The 13,515-nt window shown below is 35.6% G+C and overlaps 1 protein-coding gene across 1 annotated transcript in view; it reads right to left on the reverse strand.

Moving 5' to 3' along the window:
• frmd8 (FERM domain containing 8) overlaps positions 1-13,291 on the reverse strand; it is a 28,328-nt gene extending 15,037 nt beyond the window's left edge. The window contains exons 1-5 of the mRNA XM_028804168.2: positions 13,140-13,291; positions 7,534-7,637; positions 6,708-6,875; positions 5,709-5,810; positions 2,326-2,384 (exon numbers count right to left, since the gene is read on the reverse strand). Coding sequence (XP_028660001.1) covers positions 2,326-2,384; positions 5,709-5,810; positions 6,708-6,875; positions 7,534-7,615 — 411 coding nt within the window. The 5' untranslated portion in view covers positions 7,616-7,637; positions 13,140-13,291. The remainder of the gene's footprint in view (positions 1-2,325; positions 2,385-5,708; positions 5,811-6,707; positions 6,876-7,533; positions 7,638-13,139) is intronic.
• Positions 13,292-13,515: the final 224 nt, after the last annotated feature.

The raw sequence follows: 13,515 nt of genomic DNA on the forward strand, positions 1-13,515 counted from the left end.
CAAATAATGACTCGTATATTTGATACTTGTGTTATCCTGTCTCTATGAACACTAAACTACCTATCTCTCAGAACTAAAAATGTCTCACTAATGCTTCTGGAAACAAATGACTCTGCGTCACTCCTAAAAGCAAATGAGCATTTAGTACACTTGGCTTTCCATTACAAATACCCAGGTCACTGTAACAAATGTTAGTTGCATGAGTAACTCCTAAATTGTTTGAGTTTCCATAGAGCTGCGATAGTTGGAAGGCAGAGTAGCTGTTTTAAGATTCTTTTGGCAAAGCAACTGATAGTATGTTTGACATTTTTTCTTACTTCTCACCTCAGTTTATTCACACAAAATATTAAACACTGTAATTTTACAGATATCAGCCACTTAACCTTAAAACAAGTCTAAATAAAAATATATCTGCATATATCTGCATATAAAAATATATCTAAAAGGTCTAACAAGCAATTATTTTAATGACTATTCTTTTGTAATTCATGTAAATTAATGATTAAAAAAATTTAAAAGACTGGTAAGTCTATAATTGACATTAAAGTTAACAGGATACTCCAAAAAAAAAAAAATCAGTAAAATTATTGTAGGCGTGCCCAGATGAAATCAAATTTGGGTTGACATTTGACAAACTAAGCATAATCATATACTCAGACACAATGTGGGGTGTGGTTGGGCAGGGGTTTCAACATAACCATACACCTCGGGACTCATTTTCAATGTTTATTTTGAGTTTGAATCTTGAACTTTGTTTTGGTCTTGTCACATGAAAATAATAACTGTTTGGCTCAGACTGTTATGTTCTCCATGAGATCAGGAGAGGAAACTATTGCGATATGTAAAAGGAAACAAAAGGGATGAGCTAAATCCTAGTCGATAAATGAGAGACAGAAATCAGGTGTCACATACGTGCGCATGGGGGACAGCAGCACGGTCTGGTTAATATAGAAAGCCGGTGAACAGGGCTAGTCATGTGCACTAATGCCTCTTCTCCTTCCTTGGAGGAACACGTAAAACCAGTCTTGCTTTCCTCCCGGCAACAGACCACGCCCCTGGATGACATCACTTCCCTTCCTTGTACTGACAACTCGCCTCTTCCTTGCTCCCTGCTATATAAGCTCGCCAATTGTCTGCTTCAACAGTCATGTTTTTGGCTCAGTCTTGTGAGACTACTTTTGTCGGTTTGTATCTTTACACATTTTTGGAATGAAATAAGCAGAAAGTTCCTAACACAAGGTTTGTTACTACAGATGGTCTCTCATAGTCCTCAATTGTGCATGTTGCGCCCCTCCAAATCTATCTAAGTATTCATGGCTCATAAAAGTGCATGCAGAGCAAATGAGAAAAGGTAGTCTAAACATACCTAAAATAAAATGTTTTGATGGCCTTTTGGGTTTAACTTGCATTATTAATCACAAATATGTTCTGAGATTTTTCAGGTAAGGAAGACCGATGTATCGAGATAAATTTGTTACACTCGCTGATTGTGCCACTTAAAAGTGGTGACATGTTGTATGCTGAGTAGCACATGTAAGTAAGAATTTTACTGTACTGTATACAGGACATAATAATGACTTGCAACAAGAAAGACCTTGGAAGTTGTACTGAATATGTAAGTGTATAAAGATGTTGCCTTATACAGTACACTGTGAAGTACAAGTATTTAGAGGTTTAGCTTAAGTTATATGGCTACACCTGACAAACTGTATGTATGTTTAGATTCTATAACAAATTTACATAATAGAAATACTTAAAGATTAAAAAAAATAATAAGAGCACAATGACATAGATGGATGCAGGCAAAAACAAATTTATCAACAGATTTTAAACAAAGAAAAATATTAATACATTAAGCAAACTTTGTAGCAGTGCAGTCAGAAGCAGATCTCAGAAGCCTTTAAATCTCCCCTTACAGATTAAATAAAATTACAAATCTCAATATATTTTTCAATATTTAATACTATGTCAACAGAATTTGACAAACTCTGTTAGCTTAGACTATTCTTATCAAAATATTTTATGTTTCTGGTTGATGTGTATAACTTAGAATCCTGAACACCAGAAGGCTTCACGTGGACTGTACATACCAAGAAGGAAAAGAGCAATTACTGCATAGTCAAGGTCCCAAGCCTTACAAAAAACAAATGCAGAATCTATTTTTATTATTAATTCAGCAAGTGAATTTTATTGTATTCCTCGTCTTGCAGTTCTTGTACACAAATTGAAAGACAAATGTATTATTTTTTAATGTTATTCCACATATTATAAAAACAATTTCTGGTTTTAAGCTTAAAGAAATTCTGCATTTTTCAAACAGCTTACCAAGAATTCCTTAGCTTTTGGGAAAAATACATTTCTTCTTAATTGTAAGCATGGTTCATCTGGTAAAAAAAAAAAGGCAAAAGAAATCATCATTCAAAATAAAATAAAACCAAATACAACAACTCCATCCATTCATGTATTTTCCGTACCCATTTATCCAATCGGGGTCACAGGTGGAGCAGACCCTTCTCCACAAACCTCAAAATGTCTCTATAATCTTTATTTTTTCTTGGAGCTCAGTTGTACCAAGTACAATAGTTTTCATATGTTACCCTCAAGATGTTAAGGTAAAATTGACTGGCAAGTATAATCCGGTAACAAAGGCAAAAGTTTTATGGGACTTATACACACTAATCATGACAATAAAGACAGAAGTAATGTTGCATTAAGAATTTCATTGTACACTGCACAGTGTGAGAATAATGACCCTATAATCCCTATATCCTATAATGCCTCTGTAAACAAATAATTCTGTGCTAGCCCAGATCTTCAAACTAAGATACAATCAACCTAATAACCCAACAATGATTATACTTGAACGAACTTCCATCTATTTTCTAACATTTTACTCCAATTAAGGGTGTAATCAGCGAGAGAAATCTTTGCTTCTTTGTCCCCATGGCATTAACCAATCCTGGATAGGATACCAATCAATTTACAAAGGAAGAAAAAAAAATCACACTATGTCAGTTTAACATGGAGGACCCAGAAAAAAAAATCCAGAGAGAGAAGTGGAATGTGCACATTCCTCATGCACCATGTCCGGACTAAAAATCAAATTAAAAACTCAACCAAGAACAAAAAGTAATTATTTTAAAAATAGATTCCCATCGTCAGCCACTGGCATGTTACTTGCTGATACTTACCTCACTCTTAGCTACACCCACTGCCAAGTCTCTCGTGACATTAATAACTATTTATTGACATTGTCCTGTCACCTGAGGCTATTGGAACTCATTTTGCTATATTATAAAAACCAACTCCTGCCAGTTACTTTCAATTACATTATAACAAAAAAAAATTCCTGCAGCATTGCTGGGGATTATTATCTCATGTTTTAGACTTTTGTATTTACTTTGTTTTACTTATGTCTTATTGTCCCAGGCTCAGAGTTCTAGTTCCATTGTTTAATAATATTTTGTTATCCTAACATGTATTTCTTACCTCAGTCATTTGACTCGCATCACTTAATTTTCCTTCAAAACTGCCTCTAGTGACTCATAGGTTTCCATATGAGCACAATGCAACCAGTTCCACAAACAACTACTCACCATGTGGGTATTAACAATGGATATGTAGTCAGGTGGATACCTGGCAAGAAATGAAGGCATTAGCCTGTGTGTGGTCCAAACAAATGCGTAGCCTTTTACGATGTAGATTCACGTTGCTTTATTTTGCTTATTTAAGTCCCAGCATTTTAGAGTTTTGGAAAAAAAGGCCTGGCTAATGAATCACTACCTGTATTTGTTTTAGAACAGCAGGTGTGATTTTCCAAACCTGTTTTTTGGTCATAAGGAAAAAATGATTCCATAGTAATTTTAGTTTTATAAGCAATTAATTCTCAATTGGAGTTCTTATTTGTGCAGTTGGTGATGCTTATTTTTACTCCCTTTTTTCTCCATGTTAATGACTATTTTGTTTTGAGGAAGACTCTTTTTTTGTTTTAAGGTTAAAATTCTAGAAGAGTTTGCCCGTATGTACAATATGCATCAGAGATAACAGCTTCGGGTCAAAGCTGTAGCAAATTCTCTCTTTAGTCTCTTTTAAGCAGTTCTGGAACTTTCCTCATTGAGGTACTGTCTTCTTTTTACCTGACCTTGTTTTTCTGCTAGGTGAATCACATCACTGAATATACTTTATAGTGGCTCATATGTATCTGTGTCTTTCTGTTAGCTGAAGACCATCTTCTCCACAAATGAATGTTTGTCCGAAGGTAAATTAATCATGGATGCAAAACACTGGGAAATGTGTGGAGTGAAATTGCCCCCTCTTCATATGGTTCTAATGTAACCATACAGTCTTTTTCCAATCTTTTAACATTTAGAAGAATGTAATGTCTGTTAACATATAAAATACGGTATGTACACCTCTTTAAATACTTACTTGGATGTGTAATTGATAACTATTGTCAACCTAGGTCTTGAAAAACAGTTAATTAAAGTGCTTTGAAAACTCTTCTGCATTGTTGCATTATTTTCAGAATTAGCTGGTGATACATTTCAGGATTTTTGAGTAGTATATAAAAGGACGGCCTTAAATTTAAAAAGACGCAGATTAAAGGAATGACTTGGTCATGCTGCCTAAAATACAAAAAAGTCTGTCCAGCACTATCTAATATACAGTGGGTCTCACTAACTTTGGCTGTTGTCCTCAGAAAGATGTTATCAGCACATAATTTCTATAGGCACACCATGTTGTGACCAAACAAAATTCAAGAAAACTTAAAAAAAAATTGTGAAGCTTATCATTTAGCAAAACACTGCAAAGCCATTTGTAAGGCTGTGGAACTCCATTACAAAACACTCAGGGTCATATTATGCAAAGGGAAAAAGCTGCCCAAATCTCTCATATGCATGTAGTAATGTGCCTGTTAGGGGTCTACAGGCCTCTCTCACATAAAAAATACTACAGTAATCAAAATATCACTGAGATGCTATTACTGAATATTTAAGTGAACATGTGTATGTTCAAAACCCACAAATATAAATGAGCATAATCTGCAAAGAAGAATGGACCATAATTACTTCACTGGGCTGTTACGGAATGAAACTTTTTATTTTAAGTTATTGTTACTAAAGTTAAAGTAACTGAGTATTTTATCCAAAGGGAGCAATTACTTTTTCACGTGGGACATACGATGTTGCATAATTAGCTTTAATTAAGAAAGTAAATAAAACCCAATTTTTGTATTACTTACTCACTAAAGGTTAGTTAGTTAGTTAAAAATCTTATGACAATAACTATAAAAATATGCAAAAATGCAGAAAACCAGAATGGAGGCAAATATTTTCATTACACTGTAAAGAATGCTTAGAGCCCTGGGGTTACACTGTCAAACACACTACAGAAAGTATTATACACGGATTCACATACAGCACAATAGAGGTGAACCTTAAGCTATTTAGTTTCAGATTTAGACAGGTGTTCCTAATTAAATTATCATTATTTAAAAGAGCAGAAAAAAAAACTAATTTGTCAGCAGGTTAAATTTCATCTGCAAATAAAAACACAAAAAAAAAAACATCTATGTAAATAAGTTGTATTACAAAGAATCACACAAAATTATTTCAAAAAAGGACGTAAACTGTACTCCCAAGAATAAATACACTTTATATTTCAAAAGAATCAATACTAATGAAAAATCCAGAAACTATTGTCCTTACCATGTGCAATGTCATCATCTGAGCAGTCAGTAAATCTATACAATAGATCCTGCCACTGTCGGCACAATTTGTAAGGCTGGTGTTTGGGTTTAAGCTGTAGTTCTTTTAAAAAAATTTCAAAAATAAAACTCATTAAACATTTTGGTGCAATATTAGTTTGTAATACAGATCTTTAAAAATATTTAAATGATATAGTTAGTAACACAACTACTCACAACTTATCTAATACACAAATAATGTTATACAGAATGCACTGTATTCTACATACAAAAAAAGGTTAAAATATACTTAAACCAATCATAGACCCTCATAATAGTCCTAAATAAAAAAGAGAAACCTGGACCCAATGCTAAGGGTGTTCTTTGCTAACGAATGCCTAGTTGTTAGGTAAGCCACACAACCAAGTTGGGCACAGTAAAATTCTAAATTACAAAATATGTTTGCTCACTACCCCTAAGGCAAAGGGTGGGTATCAGGTTGGGTACAATGCCAGTCAAATGGCTGGTAAGACTGACACACATTCTCTAGCAGGAAAAGAGACAGAGCTTCTGTAAGAGGTTATGAAATATTCTCAAATTGTTGTGTGACTCACTTCCATTTACAGCAGTGGCTGTGGAACCAAACCTTTCAACCTTGGGGATGGAGGGGGTCTTTCTCCAACACTGGAGTTGCCCACATACAGCTGCACATACAGTTTTTGCATTACTGGACAAGGGAGTTAACTTAATGCAACTTCAGGTTGCACCAAGGAATAGTTCAACTGTTGTTTAAACGTATGTGCCTAACAGAATATTCATTGCTAAAACAGGTATTCCCCACTCACTCTGTAGTCCCACTAAAAGATTTAAATATTCACGCGAGAGACTGATACAGAACAGCCTTTCTGACGTGAATCAGAGTGGTGAATTATAATTCTGCTAGTCAGCAACTATCTTGCTCATTGTAAACCCTCGAGAAGCAGAGTTCATAAAGTCAGTGTGAAGAAAACTAAAATCATACCAAGAAGGGGGGAGACGATCCATAAGGTAAACACATCTCCTGCAATTTCAGGAAGCTGCAAGGCTTCTCTGACACTTCGTCCTAAATCTTGAGCCGTAATAGATGTCATGTTATCTACCATCAGCTGGATTGCAGTGTCATTCACAAGATAGATTAGAACCTCTAAAGCTAGGCAAAAGAGGAAATATAATTTAGCAAGATAAAGATTAAAAAAAATATATATCTGAAAGATTTTTTCCATAATAGAGTAGTTACATGTCATAGTTAATGAAAAATTTAATTCAGACAAATACTCATAAATGGAGGAAATGTGGTTTAATTGTACTTTGCATCACCTTTTTGTACTTTCAAAAGTGTATGTAAAATGTAAAAGTCATGTGCAGAAGGCAGGAAAATATCCTGAGTTCAATGTGCCCTTAAAAATAGCAACTGTGGGACTCCCTCCAATAAAAAGGTCACTTGAGATAGAAGTTTAAAGGAAAAACAGATGAGGAAGAAGCCTAAAATAACATTAAGCATGCTTATTTCATAATAAACTAACAAGGGCAAACAGTGAACGCCATTTTTTTTATAGAAAGTGGGGGTTTTTTCTTGACATAAAAAAAGCACAGATCACTGCATATGATTTGGATTGATTGCTAAGTTCTAAATATCCAAATCCTTGATTGCATAAGTACTTTCAAAAACACATCTATCATTCAAGACAAGTTTATCAATATTTTCTATTTGACCTTCATTTTATTGTCACATAATACAATAATAAGGCAACCACCACATGCTGTATAACTGGAAAATACAAAATCTTCGTATCTGTGACATCACTTACCACGCGCACCAGCTGAGGACAGACTGCCTCTCTGTGATGGCTCTGATGGCTCAGAAGGAAGTCCTGAGTCACATCCCTCCATTTGGTCTCTTTATAACAATACACTGGAAAGAGGAGAAAGAAAGGGAGAGAAACAAATGAAGGAAGACTGATTTCCCCCTTTTTACAGTTGCCAAGATCACACTAAATAACTTCTTTCTTAGTTCACCACCTGATCAAGGCACCATGTAGTCCCTACATTGATGGACTGAAGGCCAGACGTCCACATGACCATCTAATTTCTTTCACGTGAAGCCTGTAAACCATGAGGACTGATTGAGATCATTTATGTTAGGTAGGCCAGTGGGGGCTGGGTGGTCTCAAGGCCTTGGAACCCCTGTAGATTTTGTTTTTTTTTTTCCTCCAGCCCCCTGGAGTTTTTTTTTGTTTGTTTTTTCTGTCCTCCTCATCATTTGACCTTACTTTATTCTTTGTTACTGAGTATTGCCTAATCTTATTTTTATATTTTTCTTCATCTTGTAAAGCACTTGAGCTACACCATTTGTACGAAAGTGTGCTATATAAATAAATGTTGTTGTTGTAAAGTCAAAGTCAAAGCGAACTTTGTCATCTCAACCATATACAAGTATACAGATAGACGAAATTGCGAAGCTCAGGGTCCACAGTGTATAACAATGAAGTGCAAATAATAAATTAAAAATAGAATTAAAATTAACATTTTAAAATTAAAACACAAACAAGACAAGAGATTGTGTAAAGACAAGACAAAGAAGTAGCATCAATATTGACGTGTAGTAAGCAATATGAACATTGATGCAATGTATGGTATTTGCAATCTAGATACATAAATACATCAATAGATATGTAATATAATAAATAAATAAAAGATATAGATAATACAGAAATTATCAGTGTATGATAATAGTTTTTTAAGACATGTGTAAACAATGACAGGTCAGAATGTTTCACAGCAGAAGGATATCAAGAATGTCAAAATCCATAAAGGTCAGTATGAGATTTTCAGTTCTTTTCTACATGCACATTCGTCTTTACAGGAAAGTGGCTTGCATGTATAAAAGTTCTGTTTTTAGAGGAGGTTGAGGCAGTGTGGAAAATCCCAGGGGGCAGCATGGTGTTAAGGTATCTGACAGCTTGGGGGTAAAACCTATCCTGCAGCCTGGCAGATCTGCCTCTGATGCTGCAGTATCTTCTCTTGGATGGCAGAAGTGTAAAAAGTCCATGTGAGGGGTGTAAGGGGTCCTACACAACGCTGCAGGCCTTGCGGACACTGCGTTTGTAAAATATGTCCTGTAGTGAAGGGAGAGGCACCCCAATAATATTCTCTGCTGTCTTCACTATCCTTTGCAGGCGCTTGCAGTCGGATATGTTGCAGTTGCCATACCAGACAGTGATGCAGCTGGTCAGAACACTCTCAATGGTGCCTCTGTAGAACATGGTGAGGAATTTCACATATTACAGATATCCCTAATGAGACAATCACTAACTGCATGACTTAGCTAAAAATATTAACAACAGACACTTTTAGGCAATCTTTCTTAAAAGCATGTTGCTATTAGGTAAATAATTAATAATTAATTTATTTCAATAGATTTGACAAAATTTGACTTTTAGCTACAGTAACCAAATGTTTTGGTAAAATATTCCACATCTTAAATATTTGAACAGTATATCAGTACAAACACTTCACAGGTTCATCACTCTGGGTTTGAATTCCTTGCCCAATCACAGAAGTTCACACGTTTTCCTCATGTCTGTGTGTTTTTATTTTTCTCTGTATACCTTTTTTCCCCTTCCACTTGTTAGGTCAACTGGGCAATTCAGAGTTGACTTGCTGTGATTGTGGGTGCGTAAGCCCTACATGACTTGCCTCATGCTTGATGCTGCTGGGATCGGTTTTGGCCATCCATAACCAGAAGCTAGGCAGGCAAGTTTCAGAATGTTAGGTCATATCTTATACATTCTAGTCCGACAAAGAGCACATTCACACACAGGGCCATTTTCAAATTGCCAATTAACATTTAGGGATGTAACAAAACAACTGGACTACCAGGAGGAAAAACCAAACAGGGGAGAGCACACAGATGCAACAAGGACAACATCAACCAGGCCCAGACCTGAATCCATTAAGCAGCAGCATTTACCACTGTGCTAATATGCCACTCGGATTAACACTGTGATCTTTAATTTAAAATTACAAATACATGCAAATACTGCATTAATGAATAGCCTTGACATTTTTATCTGGGTGTTTCAAATATAGATTTTGTCTTGCTGCATGGCCAGAAGTATGAACACTTTTTTAATTTACCAACTTTCAACATTATTTTTCAAAAGCTAATGCAGTGGTAGATTAAAGAAGTTGAAAAGTAGGTAAATTTTCACTTTCGTAAGCAGGTTCTCCACATAAAAAATTAGATTTGCATACATCTGCCATTTTGAAAGCATGGACAGGGGAACAATAGAAACCACATGTCTTAGCAAAATACGGCTTTTTTTTTTTTTAGTGATGGCTTTTTTTTTTTATTCCTCACCTCTTCTGAAAGTTAAATATCAACGAGCAAGCCAGGAGATTTGCTTATTCTATCAATCAAACAAGTGGCAAACGTATGACTAAATTAACCAACCATTGCTTCCTAGTCTATTAACAGAATTTGTGCGGTATATATTATTGCAGTAATTACCCAGGAAGAAATGAAACATATTAAACATAACAGATAATGAACACCTATCTTAATAATCTTAATAATATACCAAACAATACTAAATTCCAACCCGAGAACTTTTACTCTTCAATGTATACTTTATTTTAATACTAACTTAGAAGCATACAAACACAAAAAATATACATCCATTTTCAGACTTTTTTTTCCAATTAAGGTTTGTGGGTCATTTTACTAGAAATATTTAACTTATGAGAGAGTTCTATAATGAGTGAACGTTAGACATTGAGCATGAACTAAAGGGTATTTTATTTTTACTAAAACACTTTTAGAAGATTATATATATATATATATATATATATACTAAAAAATTTCAAGAACTCATGTCCCACAAGACGAGACTTTGTGCCAAGAGATTTAACCACACCTGGGGCTGGAAATAAAAGACAAAGAGTAGATGACAAAGACAGCTGCTGTAAAGGCTTTTAAATGTTCGAAGCGCAGTGCGAGATGCAGATCACGTGGCACAGCAGCAGCAAGCCGGCAGCTGATCGAGCAAAGAGGAGGTTAAAAAAAAAAAAAAAAAAAGTATTTGTTTACCATTGTATCACCGTTTAAGAGGGGTTTTCTGAGGAGCGACTGCAGGAGCCTGCCACGTCACAACACAAACGGCAGAGACGCAAAGTGGCTGGCACGTGGGGCAGGCCAGGGGGGTTGGCAAGTAAACTGAGCAGGGGGCAAGCCCCCAGGTGCCAATGTACATTTTTCAAACTTAAAACACAAAATCACCTGTATTCAAATGAGAATATGTCTAGTGATGTTTAACTATTAGTAGTATGAGATCCAAAACACGAGCACATGAGCAGACATCTCCTGTCATATATTCCTAGCAATCCAATAATGATTATGCTTGAAAAAACTTCCAAATCACAGTCAAGGGAGACAGGACTCGACCCCAAGATTACTGACTAATTTTGTTATGTTGAAAGGAACCAGAGAAAAAAACTCCTGCAGGCAGAGAAAGAGTATGAAAACTCCACACCCACCCAGGGATCTGAACTCTGAACTATGGAGACGTGAGGCAGCACAACTAACCACTGCTCAACCAAATGGTCCAATAGGAACAAAGAGCAGTAAATACTTAAAAAATGCTTTTTAAGGTCTAACTGTATATTTCCTTTTTTGGACCTTGTCCATTGAGTTAAAAAATAAAAGTTACTAATCAACCAAATATACAGACTTTTGAAATGAGCGGAAAGTAAAGCAGCCACGCAATACCTACCCAAACACGCGGAGAATGTGCTAAACCCACACATTCAACCTGGGAATCAAAACCTAAACTCTGCAGTGGGAATTTAGAAATAGTAACCACAGTGCCACTGCACTCACCTTCTTTGCCCTGGGCTCTGTAAACATATTTAATATGTGCAACAGGTATACAGTATTTAAAAAATAACAATCTTCTTCTATTTCTTTCGGCTGCTCCAGTTAGGGGAGGCCACAGCGGATCATCTTCTTCCATATCTTTCTGTCCTCTGCATCTTGTTCTGTTACACCCATCACCTGTATGTCCTCTCTCACCACATCCATCAACCTTCGCTTAGTCCTTCCTCTTTTTCTCTTGCCTGGCAGCTCTATCCTTAGCATCCTTCTCCCAATATACTCAGCATCTCTCCTCTGCACATGTCCAAACCAACGCAATCTCACACAAACACAATTCCTTTAAACATATACACACCCCATAAAACTGCCCCACGACTTGGCCTGGGCCTGATATATGTGGTAGCTTATCCTAGAAAATATTTTGAATAATATAATAAAAAGAGCAAGCCAGAATCCAAGATACTCATTTAAGAAAATATTGTCACATATAACCTCATTTCTTACTTCACACTTAGTACACTTAATTAACAGGAATAATTTAATTAATCTATATTGAAATGTATTATTATTTTCTAGATGTACAGTACAATGAATAAAAGCAAAAGTAATTTCCTTTTAGAATAGTTTTTTTTAAGATGGAATTTAACACCAATCCGTAATTCTGTTTTTCAAAGTCGTAAAGTTTTTTTTTGTTTTTTTTTAATTTTCCAGCTCCTTTTTTTAAGCGTCACTTATGTCCACTAAGTCTTGTTTCTTGCTTGATCACTGTGCCTTTAAATTTTAACAAAGCGGTAAGTTTGCAAATATTTCTTCCTAAGCTTGTTAAAGTTCATAGCTGATAAGGTGGTTAAATTATTTTTGTTATGGTTTTCCCATTTTGAATTTCTTTCATAATATGTATTCTCGTATGCGTATACATTAGCAACAGATTTCGGACTGCCCAAAACTAATTTTAAAACTTTAACGTTTTTTATTTATTAGATAGATAGATAGATACTTTATTAATCCCAAGGGGAAATTCACATACTCCAGCAGCACCTTACTGATACAAAAAACAGTTTTAAATTAAAGATTGATAATACAGCAGATCAGACGGTATAAAACAACATTACAATCCCAATGTCATTATCTATCGTAACAAACGTTAACTGGAAGAATGATTGATACACCTTTATCTGTATTTCACTTTGTGTGGGAGGTTTCAACTTTTTAGATATCTAATTCAGAGCAGTTAGACGTCTTTAATTTTAGCAAAGCATCATGTAATATATAATACATGACTGCACATAACAGGAGAAAAAAACAAAAACATTTAAAACTATTTTACCTTAACGAAATAAATATTAAACTATGTAACTGCCAAACCAATATCTGCAAACTGCCAGCAACTGGTTACACGAGGAGTGCCGCGAGGATGTCATCAGTGCTGCTGCTGTTGTTGTTTATGCAGCCGCGAAACCACTTAACTGTATTTACCGCACATTTGGCACATTCAGCTGTGTGTCTCGTCTACAACCCGCCACTCTGTCCATTTTTTCTTACCTGGCTAACCGCTTGGCCTAAGTGGCTTCTTCTCACAGATCAAAAATAAGCTTCTACAAAACTAGATAAGACTGAGGGGCGAAGAAAACATGAAATAAGTAAATAGCTCCAACAGAACACTTCGGGTCCCTCCCTCAACCCGGAAAGAATTCCGATGCTAACGTCACCAAACGTCATAACAAAGTCATCGTCAGTGGGCAGAGCCGAGACAAAATGTGAATGAGTTGGCGGCAGGGAGGCAAAGTTTTGAAAAATGATCCGTGGTAAACATTGAGCTGTCATCAGTTTGCAGCTAATTTTAAACAAACACAGGAAAGAGTCCTAACGGCAATAAGAACATTTTTTGCGTGTTCTCTCGTTTATGTCTTACTTGAAA

Source organism: Erpetoichthys calabaricus, chromosome 1 (genome assembly GCF_900747795.2).
Source record: "Erpetoichthys calabaricus chromosome 1, fErpCal1.3, whole genome shotgun sequence".
Lineage (NCBI taxonomy): Eukaryota > Metazoa > Chordata > Cladistia > Polypteriformes > Polypteridae > Erpetoichthys > Erpetoichthys calabaricus.